The following is a 19,654-nucleotide window of genomic DNA, read 5'->3' on the forward strand; positions in this document are numbered from 1 at the left end:
CTCCCAAAGACATGCTGTTCAGGGTGGGTGTGTGTGTGTGTGTGTGTGTGTGTGTGTGTGTGTGTGTGTGTGTGTTCCACTACTGCAGCGATGAGTAACGCAGTGTAAGTCTCCTTGGTGAATAAGGGGTGGGGGTTGACAATACTACAGGGAGTTCAGTGGAAGATGTGTCTAATAAGTAAATGTGAATTATTTTCACTGTATCAAAGCAGTATAAGTTCCTAGACAAAAGGCAGTACAACAGGAATAGAGATTCACAGAGAGGACCTCTAGATTGTAAGGCTACAGTCAAACCCATGTGACAGGTGCAGACGGTATAGAATGGCAGACAGGCCACATGGATAACAGTTACGTTCCAGAAAACACACATTAACCCCATAATTATATTTGCTGAAAGAAAAAAAAGAATAAAGCAAAGACTCAAGGAAAGGAAAACACATTTCTGCTATATATACAAGAACCACATCCTGCAGGGGCCTGTCCTTTCATATTTACATTTTTGTTTGTTCTAAGAACACATTTCATTTTTATACCAATGAACAGCCAATAAAAACAAAGTAAACTGAAGTAGAAATTACTAATCGTACTGAGACACGTTCATATTTTCCATGTATAGGTTTTTCCAAGCCATCCAGAAAGCAGGATCAAAGTGAACCGATCTGAGGGAAAAGGCAGTGCTCTGAAGACCCCCATGCTGGGTATTCTCGCAAGCAGCATCTGCAAAAGGAAAGTGGGCCATCGGCTTCGGCTTTCTGAGCACGGAGATTCCAGGTCACATCGGCTGTGGGGCTGTGCCTTTCCCTTGTCAGAGTACTGTAATTCACATCACACACAGAACATCCCGGACACAAGGTCAGTGTATACAGCACCCTTCTGTAAGGCAACAAATGATTTGCATGCAGACACTTTTTTTCTTTTTTTTTTTTTTTTTTAAAAAAAAAAAAAAAACAGAATACACAGGCTTTCTGTTATGAGCGTTCCAGTTACATATTTTGCGATACACACTATTTCTGCGTTATTTGCTTTTTCTTCACTTACAGTCACATTCAACAACTCGCCCATTCCAGTTACGAGAACTGAACTTTAGAGGGAATTTCAGTTAATACCCCTACTTCGACTTGCGAGGCACTTCATGCTTCTGAGCATGAAATTTGGACTTTGTGCACCTCTTACCAGCTGAGCAATTTAAGACATTTACATGCATTTATTTAGCTCACTCTTTACACTGCACCACCACTACATTATCAGCTACCCTATTAAAGACATTGTGCCAATTTTAATGGGATTTGGTGATATTTTAGCATTAATGGATGTCAGTTTTGAGGCTCAGGAATGCAAAAAATTTTATATCACTGCAACTAATGTTAATGACACCTTTGAATACTGAGAATTCACTACACAAAGGGTTTTCAGGAATGCACTACCTTTGTAAGGTCGAGGAATTATTGTTGTAGGGAGGCTGCAGTTTTATTAAATTTCAGACTGACATTGAGGGAACACGAACTGCCTTCCAGACTAATAGATGACAGTAAACTGCACCCAAAAAAAATAAGCAAATAAAATTCAAAGAGTTAATAAATAGTATCAAGATTATGAGAAAACCTAGGCTATAAATGAACCGATGGATATCTGTACTATTAAGGTTTTACGGTGTGGCTAATAAAGAGAGCTAAAAGTGGCCAAAATCCGACAAACACTGAATGGAATGTTTGGGATCAGTCAGTTTTACTAAACTTTTAACCAATTAATAAATGAAAGGATGTCTGTGTTATTAACCTTTCATTAGGTTGCAATATTTAATTGCAACTAAAGAGAAAAATTACTTTGGACAATCCTAGTTGTGTTCATAAAAGAGCCTGTGTGTGACACACACACACACACACACACACACAAATAAATTATATATCTACATGATCAAAGAAGAAAAAAATAAATCTGACCTTATTTTGTTCTTCACAGACCAGCTCCCTCCTCCACCCCGTCAGACCATCAGTATATCGTTCACACTCCTGACGGCAGACAAATAAATGACCCTGCAAAGACAGAGATAATTTTGTTTCAGAAAGGAGGCGGCTACGGCAGCCCCACTGGAAAAAAATCACCTGCAGCAGTCAATTTCTTGATGTCGCGCAGTAGAAATAATTGATTCTGAAATAATTGGCGAGAAAGAGGTAAAACAAGTAAACAGCGGTTTTATCCTGACATATTCATCGCTGGAACACAGCTCCCAGAGAAGTGCACTCCAGAGAATAATAACCCTTCTCAGCCGAAATCACCCGCTGACATTCACGAGTGCCTCACGGTACAAAAATGTTATTTCGGCAGGTGAGTGACGGAGATCATCTGGCTCACCGCTAAGGTCATGAAGATGAAAGGATGGCTCTTATGACTTGACATTTAGCGAACGGGGAGGTACGTGAGCGTTTGGTAAAGATGAGGAGGAAAATTAGTGTTTGTCTGAGGGCCTGGTTACTCCACCTCCTCCATACAGCTGGAGACAGAGCAGGGACTGTGATTTGACTCTGACCAAATTTCTGTATGTACCATGTACAAGTAGGCTGATGTAACAGATGTGAACTAAAGCTTTCAGTACACCAAACCAGCCACACACACACACACACACACACACACACACACACACGATGTACAGGACTGAAACGGGAACTATACCTTCCGTTTGAAACAAGGATGATTTGGGCCCTGTCGCCTTGCAAAGTGACGCGACAATGATTTTCCATAATTCAAATTCATCTTCGGAGTCAAAGGTAAATGTGGCATGAGGGTGATTTAAAGTCAGGCACACTTGAGGCTAGTTTTCCTTCTATTGCCATCTCTACAGCACATTGTTAAAGTTAACATCTAGGGCTTCCAGCTGTGTCAACTGAAGCGCTACCTCTCCATGGTCCTGCTGTCCTCGGCTATGACAGCATTGTGTTTCTGGAGCTGTCTCTGAACAGACACAGCCATGTCTTTGAGCTCCAACTTGAACTTCCCGACTGAAAGAAAAAAAATTTGCAAAAAATAAAGTGTAACATTCCTTTGATTTATACCATTTGTTTTATGAAGCCATAGTATAATAATACAATAGTAATATTTATAGTATCTTAATAGTATCAAAACCCTTCATTTCAAACCAACTTTGAAATGTTAAATGTTTCCTTTGAGTACTCTGGTTTCCTCCCAGTCTCAAGACATGTTTCAGGCGAACTGGCGACTAAATGACCTTTTGTGTGTATGGCTGAGCGAACGTGTATATTACATTGCTCTGCGGTGTCGATGTAAAGAATTTGGAGAAGTGTATGCATCTACAGTTGGACTATCTGCAGCAGACAAAAGTTGTTAATAATAATAATCTGTTGCGTTAGAAGGTCCTTAATAGCAGTGGACTTGCTCGTCACACAGCCTCCATAGAATGGGATTCACTCACTCTGTCCGACCACGGCCAACATGTGCAGCAGTGCAGCCAGTCCCGTCACGTCCTCGATGGCCTCTGACTCTAACGAGGAAGAGGTCTCGCACAGGAAAGACCTTACAGAGATTTCTCATGTCAGGAGTTTCCCTCGAACCACATGCACCAGGGGAAATGGGCAACAGATGGCAGGTAAATCCAGTAAAAAGCTGCATTTGTTTCACCTATCATATTTCACCCAGTGACATGCCACATCTTCTATCTTTATGCCCCTCCCGTAGGATTCGAACCCAGAACCCACTGGTCACTGCTATAAGGACCCGCCTTGACAATGCACAGTTTTGCTGTCAATGAGGCAGATTCAAAATGCCGCATTTGACTGACATTTGGAAACAAAATGCAGTCAAGGAACATCGCTAACAGACAGGCGAAATCCCTGCATATTTATGAGGTTCCATCTCGGCTCCTCAGCCATCCTTTTCATTTATGGTGAAGGATTAGCACATAGAGGCCTGCATTCTTAACTTCACACTGCAGACATCATCCAAAGCAACTTACAACCCAGGAAGGTGAAAATATTACAAAAAACGATGAGTGAAAATAATGTTAAGCAGTAAACAGCAGTGCCTTCCTAACTCCACATGATTTGCAGTGGCACATCTGCAAGCAGCAAGAGTACAAGCTGCTTTCAAACCTGTGACATTCAATCAAAATTTCAAAAATCATTTCTTCATCCCCTTTTTTAATACTGAGTCCACAGCAGTCTGTCAGTAATGAGAGGTTTTATCTTCCCAATAGACAAAAAAACGTGCTCAGACACCTAACATGCTGTGATAGTAAATTCCAAGTGCATGCCAAACTTTTTTTTTTTTGTTAATCCCGAGTTTGGTCAAATGTGTTGAATAACCTTCCACATGACACGCACACTAACTTATGGGGAATAAATGCGAAATGGAGTCTAGGAAGTGAAATCCTGATCCTATTGAATGAAAAGAGTTATCATTCGTTACCTGGTGACCTCAGGTGACCTGAGGATGACCCCCAGTAAGCAACGTGAGAGCGGGGGCAGGTCCTGCACGGTTTTGGGGACTGTCAGCTGTTCTGGACAGGAAACCTGCATGTGAAATACAGAACAGTATCAGTATCTAAAGCTGTGTGCGTATTCTTGCGCTGTGTATTATGTTAAACTATGAACGATTATTTGTTGAACTTAAAAAATATTGCCTTCACAAACTCCTATTTTGTGCCAATTATTGAAAATTTATCCCATGAACATATGCAGTGTTACTCATCTTGTTATCCTTTAGCACCCAGGAACACTGGAAACAGGCTGTAAACCTTTCTATTCTGCTGGGTGCTCTTTACTGACACCTATCTGCTGGATAGATAATTGCAGGTTGCATTTTCTCAAAGCAAGTGCAGGAAATTCAAAATAAACCTTCAAAAATGCATTACTTGTTCGTTTCAAAAACTGAGGCGGCAGTGCGCGTTATATTTTAATTTTATACATATACGTGTCTTTATCCAGGGGTATGACCATCCTGAAATCTAAACCTGCAGTCTTATGGTACTGAGCCCAACCCCTAATCAGGGTGTCACCTGGAGTCCCTAAACAAGTGTCTCACCTTGACAATGGAGTGCCTGATCTCCACAACGATGGCAGCGAATAGAGTGGAAAACACCCCGTTGATGGCTTCCAGATTCACAGCTTTCCAGTCGTGGAGAGCGTTGAGAAAATCTCCAAGTTCAGCCGACACCGCCTGGCACAGCTAGAGTGGGACACATCAAGTGAGTTCCTCTCGCATCTCTACACTTCCAAACCCTCTCTGCTGTGTTACTGTCACACAGTTCAATATTAGAGTGAGACTATGAACACTGTACAAAGCCCAAACCTCATTTGTGACGTACCATAACTTTACCCACTTCACTCAGCTGTAACAATCACTCTTTACATTCTGAGCACATAGTAGCTCTCAATAACTGACGATATATTTACTGTAACCTGTCCACTTATTTGATAGATTTGTTTCCAAATAAACTCTCAGCTTCCACACAATTTATTTTGACAGAATAAATTCAGACCAAAGAGCACAAAAACAGGATAACTCTCCATATTAAATTTTGTTTCCACTAAGAAACTTTTGACATGCGATTAGATAAAGAATAAAACCTTGTACCAAACCCTCAAGTGGCGCTCACCTGCAGGCCGTCATCAGGTTCCTTGCGCAGTTTGAGTGCCATGAGCTCCAGCACTTTCTGGAAGATGTTGGCCACAACGTACAGCAGCATGTCCAGGTCATGGCTACGAGACTGTGAGCTCAAAGCCAGACACTCCTGGGCCACCTCCGTGAGCACAGAGAGCAGCAGCGGGGCACATTGGTGACCACCCTCTGGGGCAAACCGGGACAAATCAGGGCATAAACATCAGGCTGATGTGTTTTGACAGTGTGCGGCATGCAGCTCATCTTATTACAGGGCAACTGGAGCCTTAACAGTACCTTAACCACTAAGATTTACTGGTCTCTAGGAACTCACCAGACAGCAGGATGATGGAGCACAGGTGCAGAACCTGCTCTTTGAACTGTTTGTCAGCAAGGCCCACCAGGGTCACGTCCCTGCAAACCCTCAGGCAGTTCTGTGCGACACAAACGACGACAGGGTGGTTTTTCAACAGCTGCAGGCAGCTGGGGGCACTGTATCATTAAGTGCTCGTGGGATAAGAGTCAGAAACCGAACCCACACCCCAGCATCTCTCTGTCTGAAAGAGGACACACTGGAGTCCTACCTCTACGACCCATCTGGACAGGTCCTGTTGTTCCAGACTGGGGGCAGGCAAGAAGGGGAGGGCCCTCTCCTCCACCCAGGCCATGGAGTGCTCCAAGTCCTGCAGGTAGCCTCGTCCCTCTGGAAACTACACAGGGAGAGAAAAAAGGTGTTATTCATTAAAATAAATAAATAAATAAAAATGTTAAAATGGGCACTAAATGACCATTGTAAACACTTTTCTGGCTACATGTGCAGTTTACTTAATGTGTGGCTGCACTTCTGCATACCTTCTCATGAATTGTAGAAGGTGTTTCAGTCAAGCTGTCTGCATAAGGCAAACAATAAGGACAACAAACACTGAACACATAAAAGTAAACAGAAGAAGACAGGCAAAAGCAGCACAGAAATGTGCACAGGTGCAAAAGAGATTCTTCCACCATCAGTCACAGGATGGGATGACAGAGCCGATTAGCATCAACTCACCTTGTGGAGAAGCAGGGCGCTCAGATGACTGTGAACGGCAAACGCCTTTAGGGCCGTCTCTGCTCGGCTTCGATCGCGACCGCTTTCAGTTGAACTCATGTTCTCGTACAGCACCGACTGGCAAGAGACCGAGAAAGCAGAACTGAAACCGAAAACTAGCAAAACAAGTGCGATGGAAGACTTGATGAAAAGCCCTAGAAAGTCAGGGTGAGCAATGCACAGAGGTCCATGAGACGAGTGGGGACTGAGAGGTGTCCTGTTCGAGTTGCTCAAGGTCCCAGTTGCACCACTATGAAGTAACATCCTTACCCAGCGTTATATATGGTAACACCTAAAGTGATGATTCTGAGCTTCTTGGTATTTAGCAAACACTAGGTCATGGTAGTTCATGGTAGTATAGCATTGGGACTTAAATAATATGGTTAAGGGGCCAGTCATTGTAAGTTGCATATGGCGTAAGTCAAAGACCACCTGTACTGTTTTAGGAGGCAGAGCAAAACTGAGCTGATGCCACAGCCCTCATTGGACACTGGGACACCAAGAGGAGCAATCGGACGAAACCCAACAACCCCTCCCTTTAGCAGCAACCTTGAGCGAGCAGAAGCTACTTACCCTCCAGGCCTTGAGCGCTTTGAGCAGCTGGTTTAGCGCTGTCTGTCTGAGTTCCAGCAGACAGGTTCGTTGGGGTCTCTGAGACAACATGTACTCCAGGTAGTCCAGGCCCAGCTCTGGCTTGGCATCCACTGTCTCCTGAATGTGGACTCGCCGCTCTGAGTCCCGCTTGCCCTGCTAACAAGACCACTCGAAATGCTGGTTTTTGACACACGATGACAGCCAACATGCGCCATGAGCAATTTGGAGGATAAAGGGAAAAAATTCCAGTCACAAGTCTTGAATGCAGTTATCCACTTGACTTATGTGCAACTCGAGTTCTAGTAAAGGGATTTGCTTGGCAGTTTCTTTAAATAATCATTCCTGATAAACTAATTAATTGACACAATTATACACAGTAACACTGCAGAGCTGTTAGGCTCTAAACTAAACCCTTTCTCCGTGACCTCTTACTGATATTGAGCGACCTGTAGTACCATTACCTCTTTTTATTTCCTTTTACTCATTTGTTTACTCTTACATGCTTGTGTAAAAGTGATTTATTTACTTCTGATTCCAGGGTCTTCTGATATTATGAAGTTGCTCTGTCACAAACCTGTTGCATTTACGCTGCTTGAACCTCATACAATTTCCTTCAAAATTAATGAAGTTCTCATTCATTAAAACAAACTGCAAGTGGTATTTACTCGAATCATTGTGCGATTGCATGGACCACTGAGAATACGTAGTGGGAACCCAGAAGGACAACTGCGAGAGATCACACCCCTCACGTGTCATACCGTGTTCTGGGGCAGGGAATCCGTCAGCCAGTCGGTGATAAGCTCCAGGACGTGTCCAGCATGGCCCCAGCTGCACAGGCAGTCAATAAGCATGGTATACTGGGATGGCTCAGCCCCCACCTCCAACCGGCGCAGCTTCGACAGGACGCCACAGCTGCGGGAGGGGAAGTCACCTGAATCGTGACGTTCCATCAGCACAGCTTACTAATACACAGCTCACAATCCTCCTGTTGTCCAGGGCAGCTCCAGTCAAACTGTCAACGTTCTGCACTGGGGATGTCCACAAACTGCCTTGCCACCCTAGTCCTCCATAGTCTACACCTGTTGGTCCAGCAGCTTGTGGACCACCCTGTTGGTCCAGCAGCTTGAATTCAGAAGAGCAAACATTGCAGTACCGCTGGGAAACACATGCAAGGTAAGGAACCCTGCTTTGGGTGAAGTCTGAGCGCCAGTCTGCAGGTGGCAGACAGCACAGGAGTTTCAGTCACACTCACCTAAAGGTGGGCACAGCTGCGGCAGGCATGAAGGAGGCCATCAGGATCAACGGAGGAGTGCAGCGTTCATCCTAACGCAAACAGAAACAAAGTCACGCATCGGTAGCCAGGGAAGCATGTATCTTCCAGTGCCCTTCCACCCTAGGAGGGGGTCAGTACACTCGAACAGCCTTTGCCGCTGTTTCCAAAGCCACGGCTAAGAGCACCACGTGTAAACGCCTGGCGAGAACATGAGGATCAATGGCGCCTCCACACCTGGAACATGCGGAAGTACTCGGGCAGCACTTGGGCAAACTTGCTGGAGGTGTACTGCTGCGCTTCCTGGTTGTGCTCCAGGGATTTGCGGATGCTCCTCCAAAGGATGACCACCACCTCAAGCAGGCTGGCCATGGTGCCCATGTCTTGCACCGAGAGCACATCCTCCAGAACCTGGCGGTAGATGAACAAGCACCACTGCTCAAGACATGAGCTGCACTCTCTTCCACCCATCTCACCAGCTTACATCTGAAAACTCTTAGTGACTGAAAGACAATGACATTCCAGTGAAGCGAAGTGATGTGAACAGGAGCAGTGGCCTAAAGTCTTGGCCACTGTTAAGCAGCTTTATACACAACTAGAAGTTTGTCCTCACACTTGCGTTCTCCTTGTTACTGCTGTCCGTCTCATTCAGGTCCTCTGTCCTGTTCCGCTGAATGCAGGCGTTCAGGCACCGGCGGATAGTAAGCATCAGCTTCGCTGTAACAGTCCGGCAACAAACAACAAGCAAGGTCCTTACAGGTAAATTCGGGGTAGCAGCTCATTGACATTTCAGCCTCATAACAAAAGCTAGAGAAGATGCCAGAGTGTGTATGTGTGTGTGTGTGTGTGTGTGTGTGTGTGTGTGGAGAGAGCAGGGGTCTGACTGACCGATGTTGGTGGGCGCTGTGAAGGCATGTGCGTACTGGTAGAACTTCCTGGCAGCAGCGGGGTTCATCTGGATGAGTGTGACGCAGCGCTCACACCACACGTCTTCCGACTGATTGACAGGGAAGAAGGAATTGAAGAGAAGGTTGATGATCCGGCGGGAGACAGGCCGGGAGTCAACTTCCAGCCTAGCCAAGAGGTGTTCCATGGAGCACACCTTCCAGAACTAGGAGGAGAGGGAAGAGAACATTGCTGACTGACTCAGATATGCAGCTTGTAGCCATAGGTCTCCACTGGATGGTGCGATTCTCACCTTGGCAGCCCTGGTGGCTTTGATCTTGAGTAGAAGGTCCACAAATGCCACGCGCACCTTCTCTGAATTATCATGGAGGCTGTTCTTCAGGACTGGGAGCAGCTGCTCCAATAGCGGGTGGCTCAGGCTATTGTCCAGAATCACAGCCATGCACTGCCAGTTGAACAATCAACCAATATGTTATTGTTATTATTATTTATTTATTTTAATTTAGCTGATGCTTTTTCCCCAAAGTAACTCACAATTTCAAGTTTGGACTAGGATAGCATAATACTTACAGTGATGCTTGAAAGTAAGTGATAACTACCAGGATGGTCATTATTGTTATACAAAATGTTAAAATAAAGTCAGAAAATCTACTACTCTTATAAAATGAATAAATGATTATGATTTATACACCTGATTCTACTTACCTACCTGGTTTAACCAATGCAACTTGGGCTTCACTTATTTTTACACCTGCACTACTTGCGTGTTTCTACTACACATGATCTCTAAAGCAACACATGGAAAGGGTCATTACACACCTACTATATGACATGAGAAACACTGATTCTCACTAAATGACCTTTTAGTGGTACAACTAAGGGACACGAGAGGATCACATACTTTCAAGCACCACTGTAAATAAGGTGGAGCAGCTCAACAAATAAAATAAGGTGTAGTCATAGTAACAAAATAATAAACAGTATCAAAATAAAAATAAGAAAAATTGACAAAAACAAGTCATCAAATGGTCCCATTTCATATAAAATTAGGAATGTTGTTTTAGTTACCTTTTCCTGTTATACGACAGGTTTTTTTTATTTTATACAATTAATAAGATGGCCAGTTAAAAAGTAAACAAAACATTAGCGTGCAGTTTACTTTTTTCCGGTAAATGGCGCACGCGTATCTGTCCAGCCAGTCAGCTGCTTACATATGAATGATACGTCCCCAAGCGGTAATGTCATCTGCCAGTTCTGCCAAAATTTGCATATAAAGAGTAAATAATGACTGCTGAGTAGTGCTGTGGAGTCGGAAGGAATTATTTGGGTTACTGGAGCCGGAAGTTCTGTGTACCGACTCCACAGCCCTGCTATATACAACTACATACGAAGCAACTCACAATGATTTACCCATTTATACAGTGGGGTAATTATTACTGTATCATTTCAGGGTCAGTAGCCTACCTTATTCAATGGTACTACAGCAAGAGCAGGTATTCAAACCTGAGACCTTTGAATGGAAGTGAAGGTGTAACCACAACACAAGTGACAGCTGTTACATAATAAAGGTGAAGTATCTGGTTAGCCAACTAAAGTGCAGTACACATTTTTACACTTTCATACAGCCAACGGGTACCCATGACCTGCAAGATGAAAAAAGCCATAAAGCCAGAAAGCTGGAATCTCGCAATTCCACAGCTCGCCTTTTTGTTGGGCAGCAATACATTGCTGTGGATCTTGCCATTTGATTACCCTGTTTCATTACCCTCACGTCCATGATCACAAGTTTGTAAACCGACTTCAAATTCAAACCCTAAACTGTAATCAGAAATGAAACTCTAACCACAAGAACCATAAAGGAAAATCTTGGCTGACAATAAGTCATTTAAGTCCGAATGAACAAAGTAAAAAGAAAGGTAAATCTTCATCAGCAGAGGGAACATTCAAGGAAATTCTCCCACAGAGGGTTACGCCAGCTACTATGAGGGTACCTTAAAGACGGAGCAGCGGACGTCGGGGGAAGTGATGTCGGCAGCCAGGTCCATCACCAGCTTCCTGAGGAAGTCTGTGAGGATGGCGGGGGGGATGACCTCCCAGTACTTGGCCAGGATCTTGCAGACGCCCAGCACAGCTGTGGAGCGGACCACCGGCTGGGGGTCCTCCAACAGCAACTGTCCAAAAATAGAGCACACTGTACTAAGAGATCTCTCTCACACACAGACACACACATGTGCCAGAGTAACATCGCCAGCTGGGGGTCCTATCACATGAGAACATGATCATGTCATTAAAGCTGTGCAGGCTTTGTCAACTAATTCATAAGCAACATGTACAGAACTCCTAAAATGGCATCAAAATCCAAGTACAGTAAATCCATTTAACATTTTGGATTTAATGGACAAAACCGTATAACTGACATGTCCCTACTTTCCCATTACAGCCTTGTTGATGTCGGAATGTGTGTCCTTAGCCAGTCGTGCTGTAAATGTAACATGTATCTAATGCATAGTCCCTTCTGTTGCAAATTACATATGGTGTGCTGCATTACAAATGATTTTTTGCTGTTTTTCACATAAACTTGAGTACTGTGCTTCGAAAAATATCACTTATTTAACTTAAATTTAGTTTCATATACATTTATTAATTTAGGAAGACACTTTTCTCCAAAGTGAGGTACATCTCAGAGAATACACATACATAAAAATGCTACTTAATCTTAATATCTTAATTACTTCTTAATCTTAATACATATGGATGCTACTTTACATTTAAATTACATTTATTTATTTCCCCAAAGAGACTTCCAATGGATACTATGTAGTGTGATCAGCCCACAAACCTTATTCACTAAGGTGACTTACACTACTTACACTGGGTCACTCATCCACACATCAGTGGAGCACACTCTCTCTCTCTCTGTGACACACTATGGGTGAACCTGAACAGCATGTCTTTGGACTGTGGGAGGAAACCAGAGCACCTGGAGGAAACCCACGTAGACACGAGGAGAACATGCAAACTCCACACAGACTGAGTGGACTTCGTGCACACTTGGATTTAACAGACATTCTGCATATGGGACACACTCCTAATTAGTCTGTTAATCCAAGGAGAACACGCTGTACAACAGTGTGAAGATTTACATGTGTGTAAACATTTGGAATTTTAACATTGAACATTTGGAGCTTGAAAGCCTCCAGACAGACTTACGAAAAGCAAGTCGAGCTGTTTCTGAATGGCCTCGTCCATCTTCTCGCTGCTCAGACTGGGGTCCTGGATGGGAAAGGCCTCAGTGAAGAGCAGGGCAGCGTTGGCGCGCACATCCGAATTCGTTGCCTGCAAGTTTGCCACACGAATCAACATTACCAACATAACCCACAGGGTACAAATGACCCCAATTTAAAGAATAGTAAGGACCGCTTTCAGAGACAGCATATATAGCATAGTCATCCTGACACCAACACGTTTCAGGGTCAAACCCCAAAATGGAACTTCCACTCTAACCCTAATACACTCAGTAATTATCCAGCTCTATAAATAGATTGCAGGATGTAAATACATACTTTGTGATCAAATAAAAAGTACCACAATTACCTTACCTTGAGTCCTCTCCACAGAATGGGCTTGTAGAGTCGGAAAAGCATTTCATCCACCCCCTGTCGGAGCTTCTGTTTGTGAAAGTGGCTGAGTATCTGGGGTGGGGGGGAAGAAGTTATGGTCACAGGGACACCTCTTCACAAATCACAGTGAGCAAAAGGCAAAGAACAAACAATATTCTGGTAGAAGAGGAGTCCACTTGTTTTCTCTTTCAGTGTTTTCGTGCTGAAATTATACAAAAGTGACCTTCGAAGGGTTCCTCCACAGGAAAATCTCATTCCACCACGATTCTCTCCAGGTATTACACTGACACTCTCAGCGCAAAGTCTTCCTAAGCCCCGTTTAATGAGGCCAATTTTTGCCACAGCGCACCGCAGCAGCGCTCACCTGCCGGACCCTGGGGTGGACAGGAGAGTTCCTGTACAAGAGCACGGCGTGCTGCATGAAGTCCTGGATGCAGGCGTTCTCTATTTCCTTCAGAAGTAATAGGAAGAGCGGTTAGAGTACGCTGCAACGAAAGGTCAAGTGTACCCAAATTTTACAGCAGACAGCAAACACATCTGGTGGGTCTTATTCTGCGGTGTGATGGTGGTGTGCAAACATTCCCAATATAAAGAGAGAAAAAGGCCTCCTGTTGCTAAGATACCTAAATATTCAAACCATGGAAGTGCATGAAATAGGTGTTGCTGTGTTTGGCCACTAGGGGGCACACACGTGCAATTGACAACTGGTCTGAAAGTGTCTGCCCACCTCCAGAATGACTCCTGAAGCAGACTTCCAGGCTCGAAAGTATATGTCTGCTATGTGGTCTGTGATGGACCTGAGGGAAACAGAGTAATTTAACCAGGGTACAAAGAAACAAGTAAATGAGCACAATTTCACTTCACACAGTCAAGGATGCTGGAGACCAAGCTCTACAGTAGACCTCCAGGACGCGATCCCCCCAACTCAGCTAACACTTCAGCCTTTAGCTAACAGATCTGTGTCGCTGTGCTATTCTTACTAGTGTGCTACTGGAGCACACTGGCTCCTTGTGATACATGCAGACAAGTTATGAATTTTCAAAGTATGAACACTTCCAGTTCTGTTTTTTTTTTAAATTTTATTTCCTTCACCATTAAATATGCATTTTTCCATTGCAGAAAAAAGAAATGTGCATTCTCACACTCTGCCATTGGTTGGCAGTAAAGACAACACAAAAATGTTTAAATAACTTTTTTTAAATTTTATTTATGGTAGCCATGCCCAAGAATCTTACGGAAACTAAACTGTGAATAGTTGGTCCATCTGTATTAAGTATTAAGCTTTGATAGCAACTTAATGGTCAAATAAACTTTGGATTTATAAACCAACTGAATTATGAAGAGACTTCTGGTCCCAGTTGTGCCTGTGAAGTAAGCGGTCAGTGTATTGTACTTTACCTCAAACTGGCACTATGTGTTTGCTACCTCTGTGTAACACACCTATCCAAACTTCACTGCAAGGGTTCATCTCTGAGAGCAGAGCAGGCTGACACTTACTTGGAGAAGAACTGCAGCTGATTTTTGATGGTTCCATGAATCATTGTGATGAAGTTCACGTTCCAGCTGAAGAGAAAGGTCAGAAAGCGGCGTCCCTTTGGGGGTGTGGAAAAGACATTATAGTTCTATTGATGCTAGGAGGACCTCAGAGCAAATGCGCTCCAGTGAAGGCCTCTGGAACAATCCATCCACTGATTCATTCACTATCAACAACCACCCACAGAAGTGCTGGGCTGCAGTAGTCCAGAGCCTAACCCAGGAACAGAGGAAGAGCTAGGGTACACCCTGGATGGGACGCCAGTCCATCACAGGGCAATCTAACACACATACTCTCATTCACTCTCAAACACACACAGACACACAATTGCAGGTTATGCAGTCACCAATTCACTTCAAAAAAAAGTCTCCAGACTGCAGCAGGAAACCCACCAGAACACAGGGAGTAGATGTGAACTCCACACAGACTGAGTGAGATTTGAACCAATATCCACACCCTGCACCCCAGGAGCAGTGAGGTACCAGAACACTGTGAATATTATGCAAGGCTGAAGCTCCGAAACAAGAAATCCTACAGTTCCAGCTCTGTCCACTGCAGAAACTTGCCTGAGTGCGGTAAGGAGGAGCCAGTCAGTGGGAGAAGGAGTAAAGACAGCAGCACTGCACCTACCTCCTCGCGCCGGATGTGGGCCACACTCAGGAAGCACTGCAGCAGCAGGTCCGTCACCTCCTTGATGCCCTCGGACTCGAAGGGTATGGTCTGCAGCACCTCGTGTAAACCCCACAGGCGACCGATATCAGGGCCCTGATGAGCACACCGGATGCGGGAAGAGATACACATGGCACAGGTGAACGGGTATCGAATGTACACACACCTCAAGCACAAGATACAGAAAAATGAAACAGCTGTCCAACTCAAACCAGTGTGGCAAAGAGAACAAATTATTTATTATACAGAACTAACAAGGAAAGTAGAGGATTGTATTCAAACAATTATACTAAACGCTATGACTCGCAAGACAAGGTTGTACAAGTACTGTACAGAGGTAAGAGAGCACTAGGCCAGCAGGTGGTGTAATGTTTAGACTCACTGCCTTGCACTCAAAGGACATACAGTAAATTCAAACCACTAGTGATATAGTCTCTTGATCGAGGCACTTAACCTGAATTGAGTCAGTCAAAATTACTCAACTGTATAAATGTAAATAACCACAAAGTTCTAATGCTGTAAGTCGCTTTGGAAAAAAGCATCCACTAAATGAAAAAAATGTAAACTTACTGTATATATAATAACCAAAATAATAAAAATAAACACTAGCAGGAACAGAAAGAATTGCAGATGCTGTAAAATCAACAAATTTAATGGTTTGTCTTGTATTCCAAGGTAAAATGACTACACAGAGGATGGACAAATGAATACATGGATCAATAAACAAAGATCTGCCTTCATACCGGGTTCTTGAGCAGCAGCGTCCTCTCCAGGCACCGGAGGAAAGCAGTTTGACCCAGGGGATCCCTGCCCTCTAGACCCTTCTTCCACCAGGCCTCACAGAGCCGCACGATGGACAGCTGTAGCTGGGCCTCTGAGGCCGGCAGGGCACCCAGGATGTCTGCACGCGAGTGTGGGGTGGTGTGGAAAAAAAGAGATGACCATTAACCCCACAACAGTCCCTCTCACCACCAGAAACGTAGCACAAGTGTAAAATGGGACTTTTTGGATGACTCATGTTGTATTTAAAACATTTTTTAAAAGCTAGAGGGTGGTAAGGTGTAAATGTATTTTATATCACATTTTGGACAGTCAGTAGCAGAAGTTTAGGAATGATGACATAACCTGAAAGTTGCTGGTTAATCTCAAGTCAATGCTGTAATGTCCTACAGTAAAGCACTTACATGTGAGCAAGACTGTTACGTTACTGTATGAATTAATAAACAGTTTGACGCATTGGATAAAGGCCTCACATTGCACATTTACATCTATCTGACACTTTTCTCCAAAACTGCTGTTAAGCTACTTTCAACTATTTACCCATCCACACAGCTGGGTGATTTTACTGGGGCAATTCAGACTAAGTACCTTGCTCAAGGGTACTCTAGCTGGGACCGGAACATGTGACCTTTGGGTCCATAAGCAGAAGCTGTAACCACTGTGCTACCAGCTGTCCCTTGTAAGGACGTTTGGGGAAAAGTATCAAACAAATAATAATAATTCCAACCCCTAAAACATCTTTTTATGGTTTATGAACACTACCAAAAACTATCCAAAAATTCTTTTAGGGAACACATTAGAAAATGTGACACTTGCCACCTCTTTTCACATAATGTCTCCACTTTATACTAATTACATCCTGAGGTTACTTTTCTTCTCTGTACTGGAAGTTCCTGATACTCCAAAATCATTTTAAAAGTATATGCTTTTCATTCCAGAAACAACACTTTACACAAAGACAACTCACACTATACTGCTACCCAGGTACCATCTCAGAGGACACAGTAGTAAAGGTGTAAAATATGTTCTTACCATTTAGTATGTTAACACAGTCCAGCAAAGTATCATAACAGTCCTCTGGCTGAATGACACTGAGGGAAAATGTTGCCACCGCAGTCACTCCTGCTATCACTGACATGGTGCATTTCTAAACAAGGGCACAGAAACCAGCGTGTTACACTTCTCAACAATCCGGCACATGCTGTCGGTGGGCCTCCTGCACGTTTAAACTCTCTTTTCATAAGACAGTTATATAAAAGCACTTCTCTTCCTTATATCTTTCCAATCTGAGAACACATTATTAGCCCAACACAGGCGGGTAATAATAATTATTAAATTACAGTCTGGAGTGGACCGATGTGACCAGCATTTACCTACCAAGTGAACAGACTGCAGTAAACAAACACGACAACAGTGTAGGATTGCTTTAATTCAACTCACTTCCGCAGTGTTTTTACCTTCAGTGGGTGAAAGTAACACTGGAGTTAAACAAAATAGATTTCAACAAGACTTCTGGTCCTAGTTGTGGTCATACGTTCATCAGAAAGCACATTACTGGTGCTACTTGTTTCAGTTCTTATTGCACTTTTGTTCATTCCTTACACCTCTTCTACAATGTGCTCTGAAGCACCCATGTGTGCTACACAAAAACAAACTTTAATCAACTGACTATACATGTGTGTTTGTACCTTGAGCAAAATCTTGTTTTAATAAAATGAGAAAGTGAGGTCACTAAAACAGACATATGGCATGTAAACAAACAAGACCCCATTTATATCTTGTATCGCAATCTTTATATGTTAGACTATCTCACCAGGTCAGAGGACACCTCCACTTCCATCTCATCTGCACTGTCATCACTCAGGCCACCATCCCACCTCTCAATGGGGTACGCAACCAGGGTATCTGCCAAGAGTGGTGTCAACTGTCCCCACAATGTTTTCCTCTGATCCTGAGATATCTCCTGCAACACCTCCTCCAGGTCAAACGGGTCCGCTCTGTCCTCCTGCATAGTGAGGAGACGTCAAACTGCTGCCACAGGTTCTTTGCTTGCAACAAACACAGCTTGCACCGACACATATTCAAAGGCACAAGGTACAACAAAGGAGGCCAACGTACAAAAAGAAGGGTCCATATTCAAGTCCTATAAAGGTCAACGTTCTTGCAACCTTGACAAGACTGCTTAATACAAATTTCTCAGTAAAATACACAATGTATTTTTACCCAGACTTACAACTCCTGAATGAAAGCAGCCTTTGACAAAAGCATCTGCTGGAGAGTCAGACAAAAACAGGAGATAAAACCAGATATTTACCACCTTGTTGTACCCTTGACAGAGATCACCTTCTTGATTTCACAAGTCCTTAATCATCATTTAATGTAGATTTAGAAAAAAATTATTGAGAAAACCTCCGCTTTATTTATGTATAAGTAATTATAGACATGGATACGTAACAAAAAGGTTTCTGGTTCCACCCAGTTACTTTGGACTAATACAACACTTTGAATGTGCAAAATACTGAAAACTGGATTAGAATGTGGATGTAATAATCAGAACAAAGAGACTCACATGTTGTTGGAGGAAGGTGAGGAATTGCTCCACGTTGTCTCTGCACACTGACTGCAGGAAGGCCTCCCTCTTCGACATGATTGAGCTGATTAGCAAACATGAAACAAAATGAACAGAACCGGGGGGCACAAAGTCTTGCACTGACAACATTTATTTTGATTAATTTACTCTCTGCGCTTGGTTTTAAATCTATATATATATAGTATCTATCTATCTATCTATATGTATCTATATATGTCTGTGTATCTATGTATCTGTCTCTCTGTGTATTCATGTATGGCTGTATCTATCAGACCTGGGTGAGGGTGAGAGGCAAGAAGAACCTAGGACTGGACTGGATACATACGTCCAGATCACGACACGTAAGTTGTCAGCACTTTCGCATAAAACTAATGGAAGTTAAAGTAAAAGCACACGCAAGCAAGGTAAACAAACAAACAAACAAACAAACAAACAAACAAACAAATAAATAAATAAATAAATAAACACTGCACAATGGTCTCCGGTGAGCTACGCGTCTGTTACTAACAGTCACAGTGTTAGCATGCTGCTAACGCCGGTCAAACAGCTCTCCTACACTCGCCCGTGACCGTACCGTACGTTAAAAACTGAACTCCCAGTCAAACTTCATATTCTGAGCGCCAGAGATACAGACTTTGATATACATATTTATTCTGTAAACAACCGAAGCCGATTTCATAACGTTTTCTTTTTCTCTGTATCGTTACCCACCTCTTTTGCAGCGGTTTCCCTCAACCCGCGCAAAATCGAACTGCGCGCCCGAGTACTGCGTCGGGTCGCGACGTCATGCCGTCGAGACGACGTGCGCGTCCCCGCCGTCAATTGTGAGCAGTCGCTGCGTGAAAAACCGTCGTGGCTTTTAGCGTCCGGGGTGAGATCGCAGCTTTTCTATAAACTGCGCTCGTCAGCTTTGCAGACGCTTGAACTTTTTGGGACAGTTTTTAGAAAAACGTTCAGATTTTCAAATTTAATGGCGCCAATTTATCCTCAGTAT

At 43.5% G+C, this 19,654-nt stretch overlaps 1 protein-coding gene across 1 annotated transcript; it reads right to left on the reverse strand.

Moving 5' to 3' along the window:
• Positions 1–476: 476 nt before the first annotated feature.
• ncapg2 (non-SMC condensin II complex, subunit G2) lies at positions 477–19,416 on the reverse strand. Its single transcript, XM_018756861.2, has 29 exons — positions 19,372–19,416; positions 18,640–18,724; positions 17,884–18,075; positions 17,103–17,217; positions 16,034–16,191; positions 15,252–15,386; positions 14,585–14,679; positions 13,815–13,884; positions 13,452–13,538; positions 13,067–13,159; positions 12,678–12,803; positions 11,459–11,638; positions 9,760–9,912; positions 9,450–9,672; positions 9,175–9,278; positions 8,799–8,972; positions 8,544–8,614; positions 8,050–8,203; positions 7,271–7,444; positions 6,659–6,775; positions 6,195–6,320; positions 5,945–6,044; positions 5,609–5,799; positions 5,035–5,178; positions 4,420–4,523; positions 3,428–3,528; positions 2,894–2,996; positions 1,941–2,033; positions 477–813 (listed from the first exon to the last, which is right to left on the reverse strand). The coding sequence occupies exons 2-28, from the start codon at positions 18,715–18,717 to the stop codon at positions 1,982–1,984; spliced, it is 3,420 nt and encodes a 1,139-aa protein (XP_018612377.2). The 5' UTR covers positions 18,718–18,724; positions 19,372–19,416; the 3' UTR covers positions 477–813; positions 1,941–1,981.
• Between the last annotated feature and the right edge of the window lie 238 nt (positions 19,417–19,654).

This window comes from Scleropages formosus, chromosome 9 (assembly GCF_900964775.1).
Source record: "Scleropages formosus chromosome 9, fSclFor1.1, whole genome shotgun sequence".
In the NCBI taxonomy this organism is placed as follows: domain Eukaryota; kingdom Metazoa; phylum Chordata; class Actinopteri; order Osteoglossiformes; family Osteoglossidae; genus Scleropages; species Scleropages formosus.

Excerpts from the sequence above, each read along its gene's own strand:
- ncapg2 (XM_018756861.2), bottom strand. The coding sequence starts at position 18,717 with ATGTCGAAGAGGGAGGCCTTCCTGCAGTCAGTGTGCAGAGACAACGTG. Across the intron at positions 14,680-15,251 it reads CCCACATCCGGCGCGAGGAG|GGACGCCGCTTTCTGACCTT; the intron begins GTAGGTGCAGTG and ends ACACCCCCAAAG. Across the intron at positions 6,321-6,658 it reads GCGCCCTGCTTCTCCACAAG|TTTCCAGAGGGACGAGGCTA; the intron begins GTGAGTTGATGC and ends CTCCCTGTGTAG.